We start from the raw sequence: 26726 nt of genomic DNA, 5'->3' as shown, positions 1-26726 counted from the left end.
TTTTGTTTTTGGTGATTTGCGCACAAATATTCGAACGATTCGAGGATTCTTACCCTAAAATCAGAGTTGTCCTAGAACGATTACATCAGAAACATGGAATAAAAACGATTTTATTGATTGAATGGCCGGCATCGATGCCGCCATCATGATTTTCGCCGTCTTTCGATTGGTGGACAATTCGAATTGGACATAACGCGGCATTCGTCTCCCTTCCGAATCGTAGTGAGGCGGCACCAGAGCCAGGAATAGAAAATGGCCGGCGGCGCGCCGTGATAATTTTTGTGTTGTCAAAGAGTCCTGTCAAGACGTTGTGTTTATTTACTCAAAATACGGAATAAATTTTTACTCAAATGGACCTCCACGTTCCAATTTACGCTTGGTATGTATCGGAGTGTTGCACTGACCGTAGCACAAGTGGTGAAAAACGGTAGAACAACGATTGTGAGAAAGCAGCAATTCCCCTTGTCAATACACTGCTTTCCCTGGCAACAAGACGGCGCACGGCCGTCTGCCATCGTCCGTTGCTTCTTTATCAACTTTCCCAAATAATTCATGTCCACGTATTGTTCTCAGCGAGCGTAGAATTATAACTTCGGTTAGTGAACTCTGCTTTACAATTTAACAACACGAAGAACTTTCCTTTTACAAAACGTACAAACCTTTTATTATGCCGCAATGCATAATATCTATTAATCTGCCTTTATTCTTTTATAAAAGCTGATATAAATGTTGAAACAATCGTCTAATTGAAGCAGCTTTTTGTCTCCGGTAATCTAACTCGAACATTGAGGAAAAATTTGCTACACAGCTGTAATACTGAAATATTTGAAGCTGTGGTGGAAATTCAGAAATATTAGTCAATTAGAATGATTATTTCTCAGTTCTGTCTTTGGAGACGATTATTAATGCATACTTTAACTGTTAAACTATTATAGGAACAATTTGTTCCAGATCATAAGCTTTACACATCTCCCAATCCGCGAGTGGAGGGCATAGAGATGGATAAACGTCCCGAAAATCTAGCTCCTTTCTCCTCAGGTGAGTTATTTCTATCTAATAGTTGTTTCTAATGATACCAGCTATTTTGAATTTCTTTTGTCTTCGTTGTAATTCTATTGCAATTTATTAATCGAGCGATTACAATATGGAAAAAGTCAATCTGCCAGCTACACTAGCTCGTTTGTCACTTTTCTTGGAAAAAAATAAACCTGTTTATTGACTCATGCAATGTGGTTAGCACCAAATCAGATTCTGAGAGTACATAGTAAACCTTTTCCTTCAACTACAATAAGTAAAAAATTTGAGTAAATGGATTCCTGCAGAATAATTGACAAGTCAAACCGTTTCGATTGTTTACACATCTCTGTATTCAATCTTTACCTTAGTCAGATTGATGGCCATTTGACCGCAACCTTGAATACAAATACGACTAGAGAAAGTATTTTGTCAATGAATCATCTTGCACATCATACGCATTGAGTCTGTATTAGGATTTAATTCGACTTCTCAAACCCAAAGACTAGTCTGCTTATAAATATACGTGAAAATGCAGATAATACTGGGTATCAGAAAATGCGCACTGCTGCGTTTTGTGTTATAGTTTATACGATCACTAGTTTTGGTAAAAAAAAAATTTCATTTCTATGAAAATCAGCAAATAAGGTTTTAGCACCATTTTGCACTGGAAGAATAACATTAATTGTCACAAGTTTCACACTAATGAATGAATTATATCACATGGAAATCGGTCGTTCTAAAATTACGCGAACGTTGCAGCAACCGCTGCAGCATCGATTTTGAGGACAAATTCGTATTTCACCTCTAATATCTCTCTCTACATATGTAGGTATATCCTGCGAAAAAATCGTCCATTTTATGTAGGATCCGGCATAAAATGATCTATTTTCCAAGTAATTACAATCTCTAGCTTCCGCACGTTACACCGCAGAAGATTTAATCTCGTTGTTTTGGTCTACCCGGCCTTCACTGAAGTCGACGACACCATATTATCATGTGGTTACATAGTAATGGAAGAAAATGTTGGTTGTCTCCGTTGTTTCCTATCAGGTCACGTGTATTAGATTCTTATACCCCAGATTGGTTGGTGTTAAACACCCTGTGGTTAAGATTACAATTTTCTCAATGCTCTTTTGTTGAAACCGTAGCATTTGGTGTTTGATCCATTACACGGGTTTTCTGTATCAACCAAGTGGCTACTGCACGATGTCTTCGGAAAATGCATTCTACATGGGTAAATGTTATTGTTCGTTGTAGTGTACTGTAGTTTCTATGGTCCGAAACGCCATTTTGCATTTTTATCTTAAAATACAAAGATTCTAATGAATGTTCGAAATAATTTCTCGTTGCCGATGTTCACTTGTATGACGTCTACTTAGGTATAATTGTGCGCAAAAGTCTTATCATTACACTGTTTTGATTTTACAAGGTGTAATTAAGTTACGCATTTGAAGGTTGAAATTCACACGTGTATCAATTGAATGATCACACAGAACGTCGTGCAGTGTCCTCACAGAATACGAAATATTGAAAATTTTTTGAAAGCAAATATTTTATCGCGTTCAAAATTATTCAACCCACCGACTTTCCTGTCCATCTTTCGTGGTATCCTCGAATAGTGCGAATCTTGTGTATTGACAAAACCATAAATGGAAAGCAGCCCGACTTTTCGTCGCAGAATACGGCTGAATTTCGTTCAGCAAATGAACAAACTTACAGAACGTATTAAAACTCTGATACGCGCAATTTCGTTAAATTTGCGGTAATGGATCACTTTCGAAAAATATCGCTTATAATAGACGCCCTGAACTGCAGAAGAATCCAATTACGACATACACAAATATATATATGTGTGTGTATATAATACATACACTACATGGATACCTACATACACACGGTTTACTGCTAATTCTGTATCACCAACTCCGTTTTCCTGACAGTGCAGATCTGATCCCCCACTCACCTTTATCCGTTCGGATGAGCATGCGAATTAAGGATGATATGAGATAAGAAAAGCATACACGATTATACGCGGAGAGAGAAAATCTGTAATGTTGCTGTTGTGCACCGTTTGCGATTGTATTTTCACCCCAATCAGCGAAAAATTACGGAGATGAACACCGTTTGCCTGTACATCCACTATACGTGGTGGTATAATTCTACTAGATCGAATTTACCCTGTAATAACAAGTAAAACTGCGTATATTACCCTGCCAATTGACGATGTACAGAACTACCTCTGAACTCTCTGTAGATTGATAAACAGAAGTCTGCGAGTAATATTGTAGACGAAGAAAAATTATCAGGCTGAATTTAGTAACGTTAACATCACGAAACCTGAGGCTAAAAAATCATCATTATTGGACAATTAAAAACAACTTTCAAGTATATGGCTTTTCAAAATTAAAATACATTTCGTTTATTCCTAAAGATGCATCGTTACAGTAACGTTGCTAACTTCATCCTCATGAAAAATTTCGGACTTGATTGTCGAATATTGACGAGGTGAAGTTAGCAATGTTACCGTGACCAAACATTGGGAGAAAAAAACACTATTTTCTTTTTACAATGATTTCGAAAGAACTAAGATTTCGAAATGTGAGTGTGTTTTGTTTTGTTGATATACGGTTTACCGAATCTCAGAAAATTCCAAAATCCCGAAATAACGGTTTTTCCTCAGCACGAATCGTCACGACGATAACGCGACTAACTTCAGTACGATGAATGTCGAGATTGCAGGTATCAGGTGGTACGTATTCCGTGTACATACACGAGCGGAATGCCGGCATGCGTATCGCGGCGCGTATCACGACGATATTATACATACGCAGATGCTGCTCGGAGGGGTTGTTGAGGGGAGGTAGATAAAAGGTGGGGTCGTTCGTACGGGGCTCGCGGGGGCTGCTCGAGCTCGCGGATCAATTCCCGCTGGCGAGTTACGGGAAAAGCAACAGTCAGTCAGTCATTCGGTATTGGGTCGGTGGAGGTTGGCTGGCGGTGGATCGGGCTGGTCGTCCTCGGTCGTCTCGTTTAACTCGGAAATAACTTGCCGCGTTTTCCACCCTCTGGTAGCCGATTGCCGGGAAACGTGTCGAGGAAAAAAGCGATGATGGTGAGGTGAAGAATCCACGTACCCGGCATTACCCTCAGCGAGTTGTTCCGCCTTCTTCACAGTATCCACCAATGCCGGTGCGTCCGTACCTTCGCCTTACTGTATATAATTGACAAATCTCAATTCGGCAGATTTGATTTCATCTGATATTTCATTCTTTCCCCTTGTTTACCCTCTTCCTTACTTCCTTCCTTGCTTTCTCAAATATATAGTCAGATGCAAGACCCTGAAGTTAGTAACGTTAACGTATCGAAACGTGGGGGGGAAAACCACTGTTTTGCAATTTTATAGTAATTGAGGTAGTTGAGTTTTCAAACATGAATATATTTTTCTTTATTATAATTTACCGTATCGTCAGACATTCCTATAATTGGGAAACAACGATTTTTTTCTCTCTAAACCTGGATTGTTACAACTACGTTACCAACTTCATCTTCATTCAGGTACGATAGATAGATAAAAATCATGCCTGGAGTGATAAAGACGGAAGATCGCAACAATGTCGATTCTGCGATCAGTGTTAATTCGACGAGTCGGGATGAGAGGAGGAATGTTTGCACATATATGCTTATGTATAAGTAATTGTTATGTTTTACCGATTATTCTTAACGTGAACGTTAGAAGGGCTTCGTAATTCCTGATCGGACTTTTTACGTCTTCTGTCGTCTCTCGGGGCATTTACACACAGTGCACGATTTCCCTCGCTTCGCGTGAGCACCGATATTGAACGCGACCGGAGTTATCATTTCCATCAGTATACATATTATTACAGAAATTTAAACCAATCTGATTGTTTTTCGGGAAGTAATGACCTTGCCAGAAAACATCCCTTTCTGTTGATGCTTCTGTATCCTCGCGCGCGTTCGATAAGACGTTAATTTTAACGACTGACGTGGAGTTTAAAAATGTGTATTACAGATTTTCTGTCGCATTGGTTGCTGATCACCTGAAAATATCCAAATATTATATTATTCATTCTTCCTTGGCCCGATGATTTTTCGCTTTTAAGCGTAAACTAGCTGTTTCCAACCGAAAGTTCCATATTTCCGTGACGAATCTTTGCCTTGGCGTTAATACAACAAATATTCGTTTCGTATTATTACGACAAAGCCTTTATGACGTAATTTATCGTGTCTATATTTACCTATAACGTTGAATATGCTGAATGGAATTCTAATGGATATTTTGGTAAATCGATTCTGTTTGAAAACGAGATTCTCGATTTAATATGTTCGCTAAAAGACAGTGGAAATTGAAGAGGGTTTTCAACGCGACTCAATGTTTCCTGAAGCTTCACAAGACAGGTATAAATACTATGAATATGTAGTGTTTAATCATATGGCATACAGCGTATATGAGTATTTTCTGAACGTATCTGCATGTGTAATAGAGAAGTTTCGCAATGCAGCCCAGGAAACGCTCTTTAAACGTATATTTCCTCTCAACGCGAGACTTACGGCGGCAAGAGAGTAGTTGAGACCCTCTAAATTGTTAACGACGAATCAAGGATCTTCGTACGAAATATTTGGCCTTATCTTAAATAGTCAGAACCCTTGAGTCTTTCTCTCCCGTTTCGTAGACTTCGGCGGATCTGCGTTATCGTTCAAAAATGAGTTCGGAATCATATATCCGCAGCATGGATCGTGTATGGCAAGCCGTTCCACCCTTTTATATCTCATATAATAGAACGATTCATAAATTTTTAATTTTCCAATTCCCTTGGGAGGTGATGTGCGAGAAATTATTTCAGTTTCGCGTAACTGTGACTGACGAAACAATATTTCACCAGTTATTTGTAATCACATTTTTATCCCCAGGTGATAATAATCTTATAGCGAAATCTTAGAATGCTTCACACGGCGGGTCACGTGCTCGACAATGTGCATACACGAATACACGGAAAAGAAAAATAATGAAATTTTGTCTTGGTACATCAGGCGAGAAGGAACGATGATACAGTAGTATATGGCATTACTCTCCGTGTGGGCACAGAAAATGCAACGGTAGCGTCGAAACTTTTCCTGATTTATCGCCTGGGGCCGATTGATTGATTCTCTCTCTCTTTCTTTCTCTGTATCTCTCTCTCTCGTCTTTGTACAGAAAATTATTTGACCTGGTTCCTATTCAATCTGCATGCCATTATTATGCGGCATGTATAGTATGCGTTCAGATTGCCGTCTCTTTGACTTTCGACCACGAAACGTCGCAAGGAGGGTTCTGGCGAGGAGGGAGAGAGAGAGAGAGAGAGAGAGAGATGGGATTTGTTCCTATTGTTCTCCGTTTCTCCTCGTTATCAGTTTTCCTATATCGTGGAGTACAGAAAGTAGGGGTACTAGGTATTGTCCTTACTTACATACCTATTTACAACGTATCAATGTACCTGTCTGTAACTTGATGATGACGACTATTGTCTCACCCAAGAAGTGACGAAATCCCTTCGATCATAATCATGAAGATGCTGTGGCGAATTTAAGAGAGATGATGAGAAAACATCGTTTTAAAATGACCGACGAAATCTATGAAATCGCAAGTACAGTTAGAGCCTTGTATCGAAGTTTATTGATGATGTTATTTTTCGCTACAGCCTTTTTTTTTATAACATCGACGGAATATGAAAAAAATCCATGTTCTTTTAACGGTATTTTTCCGGTAAATGGAATTGAGTATTCGAATATATAAAAAATTTTAGACCTTACTTGAATATTTATAACATATGCTGCTAGGTGACGATTTCATTCTTATGGTTACTATCTTTATATTGATTGTTACGATGTACTTTGGGATACAATGCAATATCTCATAGGTACTAAATTCATCCGATCGTACTAGTTCGAAGACCCGGTTGATTATTCTGATAAAATTTACCAGAATTATATCTTCAGATCTATGATCAAGCGATCCATTAATTTCCAAAATTAATAAACTCTGGTAGTAGGTGTAAGAAAAGAAAAAAACACATCTACAGATTTAAAACGAATAATTCTAAATATCGTTACCAAGAATAACTTGAATCACGAGATCGAAAGAGTTACAAAATAAAAATTCTGACTATTCTTAAAACTGTTAGTGAAATTCTGTCGATGCCAGATAAACAATTTGTGACTTGAAAATGAGGGATCAATTGTATATCTTTTCCAGACGAATGTCCGAACAGCGGAGAGGACAGCGACGAGGATGTAATAACGGATTACCTGAGTTCCGCAAATCCCAACGATAGCCGAGTAGCCAGAGGAACAGACGACGAGTTGGATGGTTTGACGCTTGACGGAGGTGCCTCAGAGTCCGAGTATACGAAGGACGGGTCTTCTGTCATTGTAATGTCGGACAGGGGTCTCGACCAGCTCAAGCAGCAGCCTGGAGGAATCGGTGCACAGCTGCGCTCTACGGGGCCACTGGTACCGATAATTAGTGTGACTCCCCATTCTCCAGGATTTGCAAAGCACTATCCTGTTCTCGGTAAGTTGTATGCAGAATGCGATACGGTTGAAAAATGCCAACGAAAGCTGACCATGTTGGTACAATCATGATTCGCAGATGACAACCTTCGTCAACTGCACGAGATACATGAAAGCATTCAGCGAATGCGGGATTTGACGCTGACCACTACCGGTCACAATGCTCGCTCCCGCCTCCATCGTCATCACACGCAAAGGCTTAGTTCTTCTTGTCCCTCGCTTTGTCCTCTAAATCCCGTCCCTCTCCGTACTCATGAGCATCAAGATACCAGCTCTGACCCCGACTTGTTAGTCGACGGTTCGGCAAACAGTTCGCCCACCCATTTTCCCTCATCTAATCGTCACTTGCCCCATGGAAGTCAAGGAGTCGACAGACGACGAAGTTGGACCGATCTTGAGGATTCAAGACGGGGTTCGCGCCACTCTGGACAGGACCATCACCTTCATCTACAAGCCCGAACGATGGTTAGTTGTTTTATTATGATTTATTATGATCTGTTATTGCTATCATCGTTATTATTATCTTTTCTTCTCATTACAAATTCATATAATTTACCTGGTTTTGCTTGTCAGGATGAAACAAACGTCTTGAACGATTTTTCGTTTCAGCGTCAGCGGAGCATAAGCCTCAGTAGCTTGGAGAGTGAACTAGATTTAGATTTAGATAGTAAGCCTCACCCCACTGGAACGGTACCTGGAAGCAAAGCGTCTAGATCACAAGCCAGTACTCATTCACTCAACGAAGCAGATCTTATTCAGGTATATTTTTTTACGAACGATGTTATTCAAGTACGGAAATTCTCTATCTTGTGGAAACTGAATACTCTTGAAAAATAACGGAAACATCTACTCATCTAGTGATATTTCTAGGGTGACTTTCAGAAGATCGTTGCAAAGAGAGAGAGGCTGGGCGAGAGTGGAGGACTGATGCCCGGAATTACTGGCTCTCGTCTACCACTGCAGAAATCCATTTCAACACCCTCAATTGTTACACCCCCTGTCCACACGCATCTTACCGATTCTGGGATTCGAACTACTCCTTTACTTACCGCGTAAGTAATTCCTGAAACAGGGTATAGGCATTGATAGCTAGGAAATAAGTCAACCACAACCCTCTAATTATGGGCACATGTTTAAAGTTTTTTAAACTTGACTTTTGCTTGTGGTTTTTCCCGTTATTAGAATAATTATTTATCAGGTTCCCCTGCGGCTATGGCTTACATTGGAGACTGCAGTCTAGCTTTTAGTTTTTGGCTATATTCTTGAATACGATGTTTTTAAATTCTACAGTAGATGTATTTTTTAAATTCTACATCAATTATTTAAATTCTTGATCTAACTCGAACACAGTTGAAATTTAAATAATACACTTTACTCGATTACTTTCGATTCTGGATCTTAACTCAATTTGTTTACTGAAAATCAAGCGCGAGGACTGTGCTGCAAGGACGAAAATGATTCAACTTTTATTATGGTTTCAACGAGTTAAATCTTGACTGCTTATTAATAATGCTATTTTTTATTTATTTTGCATCTCACATTTGTTCTCAATTTCACTTTATATATCAAAATGCATGGCTACACATTTTTAATAAACCTCTTTGCTAGATCTTTGCCATAGTTTCATTAAATCACCATTTGGCAGAGTTTTAGCTAAAGTCTCCGCAATAAAGCAGAAATTATAGAACAATTTGTTGCTATAATTCTCAAAATTTGAGGTGGACTTTAGCTCCAAGCTCTTTAGTCTTGCCATTTGCGTTACGTGCTTGAAAGTTAAACCGCGCATATAGTATTCTACATGGCCCGGGACGTCACGACAGAGGCAGCGGAAGCGAGACAGAAACGGAGGATCTTATTCCACAACGAAGCCACGGGTTTCACGGAGATTTGGCCAGAGAAGGTACACCCAATGCACAAGCCTCCTTTGACGAACTACTTACCGAGTAAGTATTTTATTCGGGTTAGGCATTTTGCAGTTTAATTATTATTTGCTGGCATTGTAAATCTGTTCCCATAGTAGGCAGCTATTCCCGTGTAAAGAATATTATTTAATTATTCCCCGATCCATAAATATAGGAGTAAAAACTCACTCTTTTATATTACTTGCACCTTGGAAGCAGTTGAGATGGCACATGCACACGAATCCTGGAAAATAGCAGAATTATGTTTTCTTTGCTCCAAACAAAACTATGACTAAAGGTTACATTACTTTTCTATTATAGCGGAGTTGTGGATGACGATAATCATTCTGAGAAGACACGTCGAAAGCGGGGCTCTCTATTCTTTCGTAAGAAGAAAGTAAGTTTTTTTCCATTTTAACCATTGGCCATGCAATCAGAACAACTGCCATCGTAAAAATTTCCGCTATATTTATCAATCATCTTGTTGAAGGATAAAAGCGGCAAAAAAGCAAACCAAAGTCAACAGCACCAGTGGGTGACGGTAGCTGCAGCCAGTCATCAAAGCGGGGCAACGTGTGATTTTTGCACCAAGCAGCTGGTGGCCAACAAGCCAGCTCTACACTGTGAAAGTCAGTTTTTTCATCAAATTGTTTAACCATTAGTTGATTTAAACAAGTTTCATTGTTATACATCACTCTCCAGTGTTATCTATGAAGTGAAGCTTGTTATACATGATTTTAAAAGTTAAGTTCACTATAAAATTTTCCATACTTTTCTGAATTCTGAACTGGGAAAATTGTAGATTGCGGAGCTACTGTTCATCAAAGTCAAGGATGCAAGGATCAGCTGACGTTGGAGTGTGTCAAACAGAAGCAACATTCGTCAAAATCGGGATCCAAGTCCGTGTCTGGCACTCCAGCAGCGACCAACAATGCTAAGAGAGGGTCGACGTCTTCATTACCTCCTCCTTTGTCGACGAACAGCGGGAGGTATGTGAAATTACTAATCAATAATTTTTTCCATGGTTCGCCGTTAGTTGCTGCATTGGTTCTGGTTTTACAGCTTCAGATTAGGCCGCACGTCATTACAATCCCAGGCTTTAAGTATTCCGCGGGCATGAATTCCGAGCTATCACGTTCACGAACAGAGTAACACGCAATTCCAATTTGCGTTCGAGGTTTTGTTACTTTTTTTTTTTTTTTCAAATAAGCGTAAACAAATATATATTTGCTCGGCCAACGCTTGTTCACCTTTATACACATATTGTGGAAGGAGCATGTGAATATATGCCAAGCATCGCGAAACAATAGATTTTTATCAATCTGTGAAAATCTTAACCATAACACTATAAAAGTTGAGCGTTAAAACTGGCACACCGAGTCTCAGTTTACACATCCGATTTAAAGCAAATTTATTTGCAGCTTCTGTATATTTCGCACTATCTGCGTCCATTGTCCAAGCAATGGTAGCTCTTAGTTGGCAATGACGCTTACAATTTAGGAATGCTGAAAAAGTCGTTCTTGCTTTACAATACGCTTGGATCTAATCAATTGCGGTAAAGGCAAGTATATCTGGCATGCCTGGGTCCAGGATTGAGGATTTCATGGTCGTTCTAAATATATGTCTATATCTCAGTGTTTGTTAATTAAATAGCAGCGGAAACTATTTGTGGAGCGTGTCGGAATTATAACATGGCGATTGAAAAGTGTAGAACAAAAACGTTGTAACAGCCATAATAAATTAACTATTCATGAGCCAAAACATTGTATTCCCATTGTTTTTGGCAACAGGTTGCAGAGGGGAAGCTAAGAAAATTAAATTTCACAAAAATGGTAGCTACAACATTTTTACTTTGCATTCTTCACATTAGACTCACATCAACGCATTACACTACATGTGATTTAGTAGTAAAGAACACCTGCTAGTGGATCTAGTTTTACCCATCAAATTAGTTTTCATCCAGTTCGTCCCATAATTATACTGCGGCACAATTATTCTTACAAAGATCGGAACAAGCTGTTAGATTCGATGGTATTAATATATTTATTCATCCAAGAAAGCTACGGAAAAGAGAAAAGACGGAGAAGAAACAGATTAGAGATATATTGGTGTTAAATGCAAATGGTAAAGAAATGGGAGGGAGGAGGAGTGATAGCGTGAATTTAAATGGCGCTAATGCAGTGTGTGCTTTTTCCTTCCCCCGTGCATTCCTTCCCGTGCAACTGCAACAAACCAATTGGAATTTAATGGTACTGATTGATCGACGATAAAAGGGAGATTAGCAACAAGAAAACCGCAACGGGATACAGTCCTTGGCGGCGAGTCGCCACCAAGCTAGGAGTCAAGTAAGTCTCGGATATCTGACATCTATCCTAATCCTACACCTGTACCTGCCAAACTCGCCGCCACGTTTCTTCGTCCCGTCATCCGTCCGTTTGTTTATTCGTTGGTTGTCTTTGTTGCTGTTGTACCGTATTCACAACACTGTGGACAATGATCATCCTGATGACGTTCACCCATCTAAGGATTTGTTGATTTTGCACTATGCATGATTGTTATTTTAGTTGGTAAGATCAAGCGAAAAATCTTTCATCATGGTGCCCATTTAATGCTCAAGTGTTGCCAATATGTGCGAGCTAAACAACATTCCAAAGGATGTATCATGAATATTTTACATTCCAAACATCCAAGGAAACGGAAAAGTATATGTAAATCTCTGTTGCATATTGAAAAAGTTTAAATACTTTTTGTTCCTACTCCAATCGCAAAGTGTTGAAAAACTGAATCTCAACGCCTTCTGCTTCTAAAACCGCTTGCTTCTCCCATCATTTCCATTTGCTCATCGTTTTTAATCACTTCTTTGTCCACATCTATCTTATGTATATACCTATCTACTGTAGTCAGTAGCAGCATTATTGAAAAACTGCAGCAACGAATTGAACATATCGAATCAGTTTGGTTAACCGCAACGCACGTCTGTTCTTTCTCTCTCTCTTGGTCTCTTTTCAGTATTTGTCAATACAAAAAAAACGTCCACAAGATGCTACCAGCTCCGATCATGTCAACTGTGTTCTCTGTTATTTTTAAGTATTGGACCTGCAATGTTTGACACCATCTTAGATAATGCTGTAACCACATTATGGTGTAGGAATTTATGCAGTGCCGAATAACTTTCGAATTCAATGTTAAGTTTCATTTAGAACATGAAAAAAAACTAAGAATTATAGAATTGCAACATGGGATAATATTTATAGATCGTATTTGCTATGGTGTAGTGTATTAATACCGTTTATTAGATGTCTGCGTTTTGCTTTGGTTCAATATTTTTTTTAAATCCTTTGGAATTAAATACGCTGTTGAGGTGTTTTTAATTAGGACTAGATACCCAACTGTGTCTCCATGGTTTGCAAAGGTTCATGCCAATCATTGTTCGGCTACGCTGTAGACAAGTAAGGAATTGGTACACGAAGTTGAGTTAATTTTTTTTTCTTTTTTTAACAAAAAGAACTCTAACTCTTTTTATTGCAGTCAAACGATCAATGAGGAAAGAGACGGGGATAGCACTGGACACCATCGTGAAGCGCCAAGGTAAGTTAAGTTGTAAAAAAAAACTTCAAAAAACCTGGTATGACATGTTGCGCCATATCTGAGTCTGTGATTTCTCCCAAAAACATAGTTGAGATTTGAAGCAACAGTCATGTTTCATCTTTGAAAACATATTGAGGAAGCTCTTAGGGTGCGGGCGTCTAACGATAAACGATACATCAGTCAAGTTTTACCATATTCTTTTTCCACACACTCCGCAGCATGACAAGTCGCTACGAGTACTTGAATTTTCTGCTTATCGAATGCTAGTATTAGATTATTGCTTCATTCTGATCTAGTCCTTTCTGTGTCATATGCTCTCATATTTGTTTGTCATCCGATTTTATATAACGTCGCTATTCATATATTGCAGTATGTTTGAAAGGGGTCATCTCCACGATTTTATGTAATGTATTCAAACTTTCTTAAAAATATTTTTCAAAGTACTAAATCGAATGAATATATGCCATATTTCATCGCTCAAATCTTTATGAGAAATTGATTTACAGGAAAGTACTTAACAAAAAAATCGTACTCATCACCTTCTTCGCTGTTCTTACGACCTTAAAGCATGTCATGAATAATTTGACTCATTCGATTTCCAGTAACTGGGAAGAACACGAATTTGGCGAAGAGAGTCATCAGTTTAACGTCGGTGATTTAGAGGGGCTGGACCCTGAGTTGGGCTTGGGAAAAGAGGAACCCGATTCATGGACTGCAGCCGTGGGGCGCAATGTAGCCAGGGGTCTTGTAAATAGCTGCGAGCGCGAAGTTAAGCGACAGGAGCACATATACGAGTTTGTCTTGACAGAGAAACATCACTGCCTTGTTTTACTGGCTATGGAGCGAATATTCGCTGATGGCCTTAGGCGTCATTTTGGCCTACCACCTACAGATCTCGAACGAATGTTTCCTCGGCTACGAGATCTTACAGATATTCATCTAAAGTTTCTGTTAAAGCTGAGGAGACGCCAACAGTCCAACTCTGTTGTGCCAACTATAGCGGACATTTTGATCGAACAGTTTTCAGGGGGTAATGCTACATCAATGAAAAGTGCGTATGGTGATTTTTGTAGCCGTCACCGTGAAGCAGTGAATGCCTACAAATACTATTATCGCAGCGAGCCCAGATTCGTTCGCTTTGTACGGCATTGCCAGGTGAGCAAAATTGAAAACATTTAATTTATAATTTAACTTTGACGGTTTTTGGCGATTTTAAAACGAAAAGAAATCACCTAATCTCTTTTTCTTCATTTCATTAGATGACTTTTTACTAACTTTAGAAGTTTAAATATCTAGGCCATGTAGATCTTTCCAAACAAAGTTTTGTTTACTTCGAAATAATGGTAGTAAATTCAGAACGGATTATCGACAGGCAAATCCTCTCTTGAAGAAGAAAGGCATTCCAGAGTGCATTCTCTTCGTCACCCAACGATTGACAAAATACCCGCTACTCGTTGAACCTCTGATCAAGACAGGGGTTGCATCCCATGAAGTCGAGGATCTACGCCAAGCGTTGCTTCTTGTTAAGCAAATTTTAGGGGATGTCGATGCCCAAGTTGCTGACAAGGAGCGAGCTGATCGAAAGCTAGAGATCTATCACAGGTATGGTGTTAACTAATTGACGGTTTGATGAATAAATAAAGTTTATTGGACTTGAAAAACAAATCCTTGAACCTTTCCAGAATTCATCAAGGCCAATTCAATCGATATTTTTCTTTACAAGTTTAATTCCAAATAATGTGATTCTGCGGTAATGTTTTAGTACTGATAGTGTACCTTCAGAGTCTAAAAGCCTCAGAAGAAAATTTATTGAATTCAACTGCAATTTGCAAAATCCAATTTTTTACAATATTTTAAAATTTCTAAAGAAGGCACTTGATCAAAAATATGGAACAGAATTCTCGTGTTCTTTTTGTGTATAGTTTTGGGCTAGATTTGAAAAACAATTGTTTAACTTACCCATTTACCTACATGTTGATATAGAGATTATTTTTTACATTTGACAGAATCGAGGCTAAGTCTTTCGCCACGCATCGGGGTATGAAGTTCAAAAAGTCGGATGTGCTAGGAAGCAATCGTACTCTCAAATTTGAGGGTACAGCATTCTTGATGCAAGGTCGTAGCAAAATGGCACCTGTGGTTGTTGTCGTTCTATCGGATGTATTATTCTTTCTTGCTGAAACAAGAGATCAGAAATATGCATTCTTTGCACCAGATAACAAGGCTGGTGTTGTCTCACTTCAGAAGCTACTTGTGAGAGAGAAAGCTGGACAAGAATCCAGAGGTATCTTTGAATCCAAATATATTATTGGTTGTACAAGAATGTTTTCTTTACGGGATCATTCGCCTATTCAAGCAGTCGCGGTACGCTAATTAGTAATCATATAGTTTACCGTAATTCATCTTTCAGGCATTTATTTGATAAGCAGTAACCCCTCGGATCCGGAAATGTTTGAACTGAAAGTGCAAAAACCCAAGGACAAACAGCTCTGGATACAGGCAATAAGAGCTGCAGTTGAAACATGTCCGCAGGATTTAGAGAACGAAAATGACGAACTGGGTAACAACGGAGAAAACGAACATAGGGATAACCGTTCCTCATCTGTATCAACAATATCTGCCGAAGAAAGACAGCGTATTGTCGACGCGAAACAGTCACATATACGCGACATTGTCGGTATGTATACTCATCAAATCCTACCAATAATTGTCTCAACCAGAACAATATTACCAGTGAAATATAGAGCAAGAGAATTCAATTCGCCTGATAGTAGTAGAAGTCTTCATCTATATTTGTGGACAGAATTTGATACGCAATTAAATGTTATTTTTTGATAACTTTGAGTTGAAGAATAAGACAGTCATAAATCTGATTATATCCACTTGTAGATGAATTGCGAAAAAAAGATGTAGAACAAGCCGCGTTACTCGAAGAAAAGATGGGATTGCAATTGAGACTTCGATCTGCTACCGGTGTGTGGAACACAAATGAAAGTGACAACGAACGAGAGAGTCGAGAAGACAGAGAGTTGCCCGACTGCAGTAAATTAGTGCCAGATTACAAACGACTTGTGCACGCTGACATAGGTTTAGTCTGGAGCGAGGTAAGACGATGTTTTTGCTTAAATCAATTTGTTCATTTTTTTCCATAATGAAAGCTGTAAAGATGACTAAATAAAAAATCACGTTACAGGCTGTTGTTGCTGTTCAGAAGGCGATGCGACTTGCCAGTTCATTGTCATTTAGTACAGGAAGTGCAACACTTTCACGTAGTTTAAGCTCCGCTGGTGAACGGCATAGTGAAGCCTATGTGCCGCCAGCACTGTGTGTACCTAGACGTGCGGAAACGTTTGCAGGGTTTGATCACAATAAGGTAATTAAAATATATTGGTTTATTTACCACATGGCATGAAAGTTCTTCGATATGATCATGAAATACTTTTTTTTACAATCGAATCGAAAAACTTGTCGAATTGACACTTTGAAATTCTTCAGGTAAACGGGATTTTATTATTTCAGGAGCGTTCCCCGTGGCGCGACAACACAACTTTGAACTCTGTCATTCCGCCCATGAAGATTGGTCATTTATTAAGTGAATTGGGTGAAGGAAAGGAGGATGAAGAAGCAGACACTGAGACCGATGGAAATCGAGATCAACAATTAGCTGCCGTTCAGTTGTCACACTACGTTTATAGGCTCTTTTGTATAGTCGCGATTCAAATGACGACGATCAACAGTCTCCAAGCACAGCTAGCAGCTTGGAAAGACGGAAGTGGAAAGTCGACCAATAACCGACCAAATCCGAATCGGCAACTGGAAGAGCTACGCAATCTGCAGGATCAACTTAGCCGTGAAAAGGCGGCGTGGCGTGCATCAACTCAACAAGAGCGTACGGAACTGGATGAACAGCGGGCCCAACTTTCAAGGCTACGGGATCAACTTACGGCCGAACAGCGTGATGTCACGCAACAACGCGATCAGCTGTATCGCCGACTCGAAGCGTTAGAGAGGCAAGGTGTTTCTCTGGTAACACCAGCTGCAACCGGAGCTGCACCTGCACATGGAAGCCAAAGTACTGACACATTGCCATCGCGGAAAAGTCAGGACAACAAACGTATACCATTGAATTTGATCAGTGCTACTAACCAACAGAAAGTTCAGAGCAGCCTTCCTCCAGTCAAGCAACAGCTGCCTTTGAAGCTGGCCAGTGGCAGCAACAATAATAATTCTAGGTAATTCTCGCTCAAAACTTGAATCTGTCTTTACAAAAGTTAGCCCTTTTCTAACAGTTCATGCTTTAATGTGTACAAATATTGATGACAGAAGCTCGAGCATCATTGCCAATAACAGCCCTGATCGTCACTCAAGAGCTGGTAGCAGTCCGGCAATCGTGACAAGCTCATCGTTTTCATCACCTGACCTTAGTAGCAGCAATAGTTTTAGCAATATTAACACCAACACACAGACTCGATTACGAGCAACACGTTCGCCTCCTGAACAGCCGCATCATCACCACCACAACCAACAGCAGCAGTCGCAACAATCACAACAGCAACAACATCAACAGCAAAGGACGGAACAACCCCTAGAAGAAGAAGTTATATTTTTCTGACGGCTCTTTAGATTTGGGCGCAAACATCATCGGCCACCACGTGCGCCAGCCTCGCCTCCTGCTATCATTCCTACGATTCCGGCGAGCACACCGACTCCTTCACGAAGCCAACAGAGGCAGTCACAACCCTCAAGAAGTAGAGTCAAATCATTTTGACTCTTTAGTTGAGACACCCTTTCCTCGTACCTTTCCCAATTGTTCTCCAGGTGAATCCAGGTATGACGGGTGTCCCACTAATAAAGTTATAAAACCGTTCTGGATTTTTAATCCAAGAATCCATTGCACAAACTGTCGGGTTATTAATAGAGGTTGTTGGTTAACGAAAGATGATAAAATGAAAGAATTTTATTAGCGCCAGCAGGGACGACGGGAATACAGATCGTAAATGTATCGTTCTCAGATACATTGCAACAGACTTGAAATGAATTTTAGCTCTCAATATCCTACTTAGGTGAGATGACAAATTGGAGGCAAAACAATGTTCTGTACTATAGATCGAATATTTAATATTGACAACGATATTTGAAGTAATGAATAACGGTGGCAATTTTCTAACGGAACGGCCACAGATCGTTGTATTCTTCCAGAAAAAAAGTATTATGGGTCGAAAAATTTTTAATTATCGGCCAATCTTGTTGACTCTTCGTTCGTTATATACTTATTATTATGTCGACTGACGGTTCTAGACAAGGTTTTAGACGAATCTTTTAAGCAAATACCTGTTGTCGTTTGCTAGTATTAGATGAACATTAAACATATTACGATTATATACATAAATACTTATATACATATATATATATATACATATTATATATATTCTTATGGTAGGTATTCTTATACCGTAACGTTTAAATATTTTAATAGATTATAAGACTTCTAGAGGCAGATTTGTTATGCCTCGCATTGGTCCGCGTTTGTTTCTTTATACGACTCAGAAACCGAGAACTATCACGCGAGTGCCAATTGATCGCAGCATGCCAATTTCTAGCTATTAAAGTTATGTCTACTAAAAATGAACGTGAAATTGGATCTTTTTTCGATATATTTTCTTGCTGCATTTTATATCCTATATGTATAACTTAAAAAAGTATTAGCGTACACAACGTACAAACGTTACGCATTTATTTTGTAAATGACTACTTCCATCATTAACAAACATTCCCTTTTTGCTAACTGATGAAACATACATTCTTTCATTTCTCTTTCATTATTCTCACTCGTTTACTAACTTTTCGATGATGAGTATTATTGTTATGAAAATGGAATCATTCCTTCGCTACTCGTTATAAAAAAAAAAAAAGAAAAAAATTACTGTATAAACAAATTTGAAACTAAGGTTCGATGAAACGGTTTGTGGTAACTTATGTCCTGTTACTGTTCTCAGGCTTATTTGCCGAAGAGAATATTCTTCGTTAGTGATATAAAAGTGTTGTTCGATCAATTCATTCCAGACAGATGGATGAATGAATAAGCGGATCCAATTTGTAAATATTGTGACGAAATCTTGGAAAATTTTCGAAGAGCCACATAAATATCGATATTTATTTTGCTCCAGATAATCGAGACTCGTTGAAACGTTTTGGCACCATCTTTCTGGAATATATGTGAAACAGTCGATCAACCTGATTTAAATATTATCAAGTGGCTGTTAACGGAAATGTTGACTGTAGCTACTGACTGTTGATCGATCGGCGTCACACTGCATCAGATAATTATTATTGATAGGATAAGAAAAAGAAACTTAAGTAATATTAGCAACTATCTCTTCTCAATCAATCGTGGTGACAATAGACTGTAAAGGTATGATTGTATCAGGCGCAATGTGTAGAATACTGCAAGTGTACAGTGTATTTCAATGTTGGATGATTTTGGTCATGCAGGTTTATACGGAGTGTTAATATAACTAATAATTGTTAGCTCGTAGCGATGTAGTTGAGTTTAGAACTATGACATTTAATATCATGACAATGGCTATGCAATATCAGGGTGTTCAGTGATTGGGAAATTTTAAATTCCCTCAGAATTTCAGGCTTAATAGATCATAATCTTGCCTCATTCACGTTAAAGAATCCTGTTTTATAGTCATTGCCCAGGTAAAATAAACTTTTCTCTTCTTTCAACCAGTTAAAATTCACGCACGTTGTATTATACGTTCTTACCGTAAAACATCCTTTATATCTTTGAACTCTGATCTGGTACTAAGAAGGAAAAGTAACAATGCACGGGTGGTAAAGAGTCACTAAAAACAAGACCAATTTTACGTGAAAAAGATTCCGCGAATTAAATAGTGTAGAGTAATATAAATCATATTTGTAATTAGTGAAACAATTAGGCATAAATATAAAAAAACCTGAGAATTTGTTGTTGTTCGAAGTCTAACATAGACACTAACAAAAATAAAACAACACAATGAATGAAGTATCTAATTTACCGATTTGACAAAACGAATAGTAGGTTAAATGGAGAAAAAAATAGGAAAATTCTAGAAATCAAGCAATTTCCTAGATTACTAACGCACAAGTAAATTAGATTTTTTTCCGAAATTCGACAAGTCCAGACAGTTTCATAAAATATTCTGATTTTTTCTTGTAAAATCTAAGTCTCAGAGACTTTCAAGATTCGCATGTTTTCAAACTTGCTCAACACCCTGAATTTATATGCATACCGAGACAGGTGCTTAGCCATTTTAGTTAATAAAGAATATCTAAGCCGAAAGATCTATCGCAGAGTTTGCATTCACAATTGATTTACACTGATTTATAAAGCAACCAAAGTGCAATAAATATTTTTTATGGAGTGAGAATTCATGAAACCAACAAACAAATTCCTGGTTCAATTCTTTTTAAAGTATCTGGTTTAACAGTCTGTATTTTTCAATAATGATACTTGTTAATTTGTCTCGAGATCATTGATGCCAGAAGTTAAAATATGGTGATTTCGTTTTCCAACTCACCTAGTACTTTCGTATGGAAATTCAATAATTTGCCACAGTAATCGAAGATGGTGAGAGTTTGATGGCGAAATTCAACATTTCTTTTGCAATCGAGCGTCACGTGAAAAAAAAACGTGTCAGTTTATTCAAGAATAATCGTAGAATTAACAATGTATTAACTACAATTATTTGACGGCATTCATAGTTAAAATTACTTTCGTCAAAAAGATGTATGCTTCGAGGTGGCTCGAATATTTATTTTATTTACCGTGGTGTAACGTCGTTAATTGCCATCAAGCTGCAAAATGAACGCTTTTACTATAATCCTGAAATATGGGACCTACTTTTTGATATTTTGCCGATAGAACTAAGAATATGTGTTGAAAAATAATCCGCTATTAAGCAATCTTCGGAGATGAAACTACCTCTCAAACATTTTTTAGTTTTCTTTTTTAATTTTGTTTTCACTCAACTTTCGAGTTATCTGTAAAAAATTGAAGACTCTCTGGTATTTGAGCAGTCCTTTTACCCGCTGACACTGTTCAATAGCAGCCAAACTTTTACACATATTTTCGTTTTCGTCCTCTTTGTAGCATATGAGAAAGTGGCACTATGTTTTAGCGGTTTGCGAACCAATTTTTTGTTCGTGAACAGCTTGGAATATATTTTTGGACTCTCAGTATTCTCATTCATTCAGCAGTTTATAATTCTTTAATAATAAAAATTTTCTCTGGACAATAGCAAAAGAAATCTTTGGGCATAAATGAAGTAGTGTAAGTGGGCTCACACCCAGAACTTGACAAATAAAATACATCGTTTTCATCTAACTTGCGTACAAATTATCTTCATTTAGACAGTTTCTATTTGCATACTACTTTGGAAAACAGTGACTGACTGATATTATGTTGACCAAACCAAGAATTGCTCTCTACACACGTTCCGGACTATTTAAGATTTCAAAAATGATCATTGACTGTTGCGAGAGCTTATACTTTATAAATAGTAAATCGAAGCCTATTACAGCCGAGGGTCAGATTATTTTTCTCATGCTTTATAAAGAGAATTCACTGTTATTGGAAAATTATAAAGTCCTAATCAAAGTGTCAATATTGTGATGTACCCGTCAATGTACTTGTTATCCTTTTTTTAAACTCGTTAATTATATACAAGTGTCCAATTACCTTGACTCAGCACGGCATCAATATTTAAAAAGTACTGAACATTCAACAGAGATCAATACTGTACTTAAATTTAACAAATTGATTACTTTCCAAGCTGTTTAATTATTTCAAGTATTTATTTTATGTCGATAAGAATCTTTTAATGTTATAGTTTCATGTAACTGTAACGTTACACGAATTTATAATGTAACAACCATCAGCCCGGGTGCCTATATTTTTTTTGTCAATCCTGAACTCAATGAAGAGTGTTTATTCTTTATAATATCTGGCTTAAAATGGCACTTACAGCATCATGTTTGAGGCTATTAATCTTCATCGCGATTCGACGAAGCCGATTAATTACTGAAGGGATAAGAATTTTTTATTCCATGTCTACTGATCTACTTGCTTCACACACTTTGTTTGTTTTTTTAATGACTTCTTGCTACTAATATTTACATACTGCACCCTATTTCTTTGTAGATAGTAACGACTGGTTTATTTAGCGCTCAAGTTAGAAAAATAGAACTCGCGTCGCTGATCGAAATTTTTCTCTTGATATTATAAAAAAGTTGGAAATTAGCTTCTTGAATTGCCAAGTTTTTGCGTTATGCAAACCAGGCAAAAGTATTTCCGTATTTTTACGCCCTAATAATCCGCTCTAAATCTGCATTCAACTACATGTTTACTATTATTATTGTGATACCAGCTGTATTAATCAGCGCCACTATATTAATAATTATATTTTATTATCGTATTTACATATACACATACTTATACATAGTATTTGTCTATTTTATAACATCGTACTTTGATTCAAGCCATTCAACCAGATGATTTTGTAGAAACTGTTAGACGTAAGATTACCAGCACGATTTTATTCGAAAAAATGATTCATTGTAATAATAATGCTACTACTATTATGACTATTGCTACTACTCCACTACTATGCTATTACCACTTTTAAACTATTACTAATAGTACTACGACGACGTCTACTACTACTAAATTTCAACAGACAACTGTTTGCGCGAGATGTTAATGTTTACTCGCGACACGCAGATATTTGTTTTTTGTACCGAATCTACATATATTAATTAGGTATATACCTGTTATTACAAAACCGTTTTTAAAACTTTATCCTTGTTGAATTATGTATAAATAAATAAAATAATAGTGGCTAGTAAGGTAATTCAGTATTGAAGATACCGGAGACTACACGTATTATGTAACTTAGGAAGAAGTGCTGAATACCAAAATGATTACAGATCAAGCAAGTAACATTATTAAAGACCGCATGTGTTGCATAGCAAGGAAACTCCGTTTCCAAACTTGAGCTTTCAGTAATACAAAGCGGGTACATGTAACCATTTTGACTGCTATTTGGAGTACTGAGTTTTACCTGTTTACTGTTTACTGCGATACTCCGACTCGTAAGACTAGAATCGAGCCTATGCTACCAATAACTCGTGAAGCCAAGCCATTCGCTGAATGAAATTGGTTGGTTGACTTCCCCATCCTGTCGTCTCACACGCCTCAACTCATTTGCATTTCTTACTGTAGTTACTAATTAACTTACTATGCTACGTTATCGAATCATTCATCATCGAATAAACAGCCAACTAAGGAAATCATACCTATTTATTGTAAATGTACATACAATTGTTATTGTAATAAAGGAGAACGTGAGGATAATAAATAATAATAAGCATAATATAAAAACGATTTATCAGTTAATCAAAACTTATTTCTTTTGATGCCTCCATGATATGAGACTGTTCTGTCTCTAGAACTGCAGGATGCAGTTACTGCGTTGAAAGACAATAATAGTTGTATGGAAAATTATATAATATTTATTCATTTAATATTCAATACAAAATTCATTTAAAACTTATATGCTCAGATTGATTCACTTCTGATGTGCCAGTAAGCACACGTTAATTTGTATCAAGGATTACGAGATATATTACTTCAATATGGTTTTGCCTTGTGAGGCTTGTCTCGTCCTTTAAATTTGTTTATTTTGGGGTGCAATCTATTATTGGAATTTGATCGAGACGATGCAGATTCCTCTTGTTTCCAGATGCTAACAATACCACTTTCACCACCAGTCACCAAGTAATTGTTCTATCGAAGAGAAAAGAGTATTGATTCACTTATGATATTTATTTTCAAGCACTGTAAATGGATACTAAAATGTATTGAAATATGATTTACATAATCGTGTTACCTTTTCATCAAACCAGCTGTCTCGAACAACTTGTTTATTCTCTGACATCATACAGCACGCTTTCAATTTATCCTCTTTCACAGTAAGACATCTTAGGCTCTCTCTGAATGTAAAATTGAAAACTGAATAGACTACGAACTGTAGTACTGTCTGTGTCTATGTTACTGGACATTTTTTTAATTCTTACCGTTTACTATAACTGCAACCAGCTAGCAGAAAATTATTGTCTGTCAGAGACTCTGTGTGCATTCTTACAATGTAACAATTTTCCGGATCTTCACTCTGAGTTCAGTTTTAATAAAAACATTGTTTTGGGATAAGATTTTGTCAGTATCATACAATATCATCGACATGATTTCAAATTCCCAATGTTTCAAAAATATATATGATGGAAGATTTATGTCAATGTATAAGTATAATGCGGTAAATTTGTTGCTTAACTAGATGCAAGAATTTCTCAATAAAGTCTACAACAACAAATGAAACCTACCTGAAAAGTTGCTAATTCTTCTCGATCGAATTTTGCATAAGGAGCAGCACCTTCGCAGTCCCAAAGTTGAAGGGCATTCGTGTGCGTTCCACACCACAGTTTTTCTTCACCCAGCCACCCTAGTCTGTCCTTTGGTTCAAATTTGTGGAAAAAGAAACAGATTTTGTCAAGTAAAATTCAACATCTCCAGTTCTCTATCATAGAAGATTCTCTTTGCTAAAATGTACCAAGTTTTCAATAAGCATAAATACTTGAATCAGACAAACGGTTATTTCGATGTGCGAAATTCACTATTTCGATATTATTATACTTCAATATTAAAGCAGCTGATTGGATACATAAAGTATTACAGCACTACCGGAAGTGATCACTACAGCCATAAGGAAAAACTCACCACCGATGATTCAGTATTAAGGGAATGTGTGAGTGCCATGTCTTCATTGGGTTGCGTTAAGTCAAAAATGTTGATAAGACCGTCAGTACTACCGGAGGCTAGTAAATCTCTTCTGCTAGGATGAAATGCAAGGGTGGTTATATCATCTGTATGAGACTGCCAATATCCACCAAGCAAAGATTTTCTTCCATGTGTTTTGCTTGTGGGATATCTAGTGTCCCAGAACAATATGAACACGTCACCCTCAATTAAGTCTGTACCCCCGGCCATGACTCGTTCATCTTGGCATATGTCAAAACTTGCAAGACTCTTTATCTTTCCATTATCATCTCGTTCATCAGCTACAATGATCAAAGAAATTCGAAAAATCAGAATCCACCTATGGGTTACTTGTGGGCCCAACTAAGTTTGGATTAAAGAATCCTTGATGTCACCTTTGAATTGTGTTACCACCCTTCCTTTGGAACGTAAATCATACAGCATAATAGATCCATTGCTGGAGGCGCAATACAACAAATTTTGATGCATGGGACTAAACCTGATTCCAATTATTGAGGCTTTATTGTCATTGAGTGTCGCAATCTTACTTAATGTTTCACCAACTGCATAAACATTGCAGGTGTAATCGGAAAGTGCAGTGCCTATCTTGAATTCTGTACCGCTGGAATGTTGGGGACAAATTACTAGCATCGAGAAATACAATTCGCTGTACTTTATAAACACTAAATGCGCATATATACCTCGTGGCACAAATCCCGAGAATGTAGTTCTTATCCAAAGATACTGCCTCTTCCGCAGCAAGCGCGAAATCGAATTTGTCTTGCACACTTCCTGCATCGTCTTCCCGGCGATTTGATCCATTAATTGAACTATCGTCAGTGTGTTTCACAGACAAATGCTCCAAGGATTCGAGTATCTCGGACATCTTAGATTGTGGTTCAATTAAAGAATGCGATATAGAGTCAGAAACATTAACAGTTATTTTATCCAGGATCAAAACTCCTTAACTAAGTAAAACTAACGATAACTGTAGAATAGGTTATATTATCTCGCTGCGGTGTTTTTTCAAAAATCGAGAAAACGGCTAATTCGCTACACGTGGTAGGATTCGCGCATTTTATGCGTCACTCGTTGGGCATGCGCAGTAAATGTGCATTTCAGGAATAATCGGGAACTGAAAAAATGGATAAAATGCTAAAAAATTAAATTAGCGTGTGTGCAAGCTTAAATCTACTAGTTATTGTCATTGATTACCGTATTCTTCAATCCATTGATGCAAACTATTCATTATTCCATGAAATTCATATTGTTTTCTACCTTCTCAATCGGACATGTAAGGCATCGAACCAAAAGAAGTCAAATATAAACTGTTTTTATAAGACTGACACCCCTGGGTAAATTTTTGTGACCAATTTTCGGCGGGCAAGTGGGCCCGCAGGTGGGCCTGGGAGCGTAGGAGGGTTCTGCTCTATCGACTTTACCTAACGAGCTCGCACTGACATTCGTAGCAACCCAAGTACTGTCTGTATGAAAGCTTGAGATTAAGTCGGTACAAAGTGAGTACCTAAGACTGAAGAATATATCTTTAGTCAACGGCTGACTATCGAAGGGCCTAGCCGATTGAATCTAGAATCGGCAGGAAAGATAGAGTGCGTATTTCTTGTCTGAGGTGTAAAAACTAAAATCATTATACATCATATCATATCATCATACATCATATTTTACATCATCATACATAGTACATATTAATGTTTGAAACGAAGGTTTGGATGTCGGATGTTCAGTAATCGTCGACAACGAAATCAGCTAGCCGAATTCTTCATGAATTCCTCAGT

General features: G+C 37.8%; 2 protein-coding genes across 11 annotated transcripts; one reads left to right on the top strand and one right to left on the bottom strand.

The window, feature by feature from the left end:
* The first annotated feature begins 242 nt into the window (after positions 1-242).
* LOC124178760 (rho guanine nucleotide exchange factor 28) lies at positions 243-21444 on the top strand. Of its 9 annotated transcripts, none has more exons than XM_046562392.1 (20): positions 243-379; positions 952-1038; positions 7268-7585; positions 7664-8049; positions 8158-8343; positions 8455-8636; positions 9375-9527; positions 9807-9882; positions 9976-10114; positions 10288-10474; positions 11759-11830; positions 13014-13073; positions 13676-14228; positions 14446-14675; positions 15080-15357; positions 15484-15750; positions 15963-16177; positions 16267-16446; positions 16593-17305; positions 17397-21444. In XM_046562392.1, exons 2-20 carry the CDS (start codon positions 999-1001, stop codon positions 17683-17685), a joined length of 4524 nt encoding a protein of 1507 aa, XP_046418348.1. In that variant the 5' UTR covers positions 243-379; positions 952-998; the 3' UTR covers positions 17686-21444. The 9 variants fall into 9 exon arrangements, with proteins under 9 accessions (XP_046418348.1, XP_046418367.1, XP_046418358.1 ...); XM_046562411.1 differs by having other exon boundaries at positions 251-379; positions 960-1038; XM_046562402.1 differs by having other exon boundaries at positions 251-379; positions 936-1038.
* A 1469-nt stretch (positions 21445-22913) lies between these two features.
* Positions 22914-26395, bottom strand: LOC124178902 (WD repeat-containing protein 89). Of its 2 annotated transcripts, none has more exons than XM_046562701.1 (8): positions 26146-26395; positions 25632-26085; positions 25326-25552; positions 24892-25232; positions 24498-24626; positions 24195-24289; positions 24008-24110; positions 22914-23904 (listed from the first exon to the last, which is right to left on the bottom strand). In XM_046562701.1, the coding sequence occupies exons 2-8, from the start codon at positions 25814-25816 to the stop codon at positions 23749-23751; spliced, it is 1236 nt and encodes a 411-aa protein (XP_046418657.1). In that variant the 5' UTR covers positions 25817-26085; positions 26146-26395; the 3' UTR covers positions 22914-23748. The 2 variants fall into 2 exon arrangements, with proteins under 2 accessions (XP_046418657.1, XP_046418647.1); XM_046562691.1 differs by having other exon boundaries at positions 25632-26065.
* Between the last annotated feature and the right edge of the window lie 331 nt (positions 26396-26726).

The sequence above is a fragment of the Neodiprion fabricii genome, chromosome 1 (genome assembly GCF_021155785.1).
Source record: "Neodiprion fabricii isolate iyNeoFabr1 chromosome 1, iyNeoFabr1.1, whole genome shotgun sequence".
Taxonomy (NCBI): Eukaryota; Metazoa; Arthropoda; class Insecta; order Hymenoptera; family Diprionidae; genus Neodiprion; species Neodiprion fabricii.
The sequence above is the reverse complement of the archived record's forward strand: the minus strand, read 5'-3'. Positions and strand labels throughout refer to the sequence as shown.

Excerpts from the sequence above, each read along its gene's own strand:
- LOC124178760 (XM_046562365.1), top strand. The coding sequence starts at position 5,358 with ATGTTCGCTAAAAGACAGTGGAAATTGAAGAGGGTTTTCAACGCGACT. Across the intron at positions 9,528-9,806 it reads TTTGACGAACTACTTACCGA|CGGAGTTGTGGATGACGATA; the intron begins GTAAGTATTTTA and ends TTTCTATTATAG. Across the intron at positions 15,358-15,483 it reads AGCTGGACAAGAATCCAGAG|GCATTTATTTGATAAGCAGT; the intron begins GTATCTTTGAAT and ends TTCATCTTTCAG.
- LOC124178902 (XM_046562701.1), bottom strand. The coding sequence starts at position 25,816 with ATGTCCGAGATACTCGAATCCTTGGAGCATTTGTCTGTGAAACACACT. Across the intron at positions 25,553-25,631 it reads CTCGGGATTTGTGCCACGAG|CGGTACAGAATTCAAGATAG; the intron begins GTATATATGCGC and ends CCAACATTCCAG. Across the intron at positions 24,111-24,194 it reads GGTTGCAGTTATAGTAAACG|AGAGAGCCTAAGATGTCTTA; the intron begins GTAAGAATTAAA and ends TTTTACATTCAG.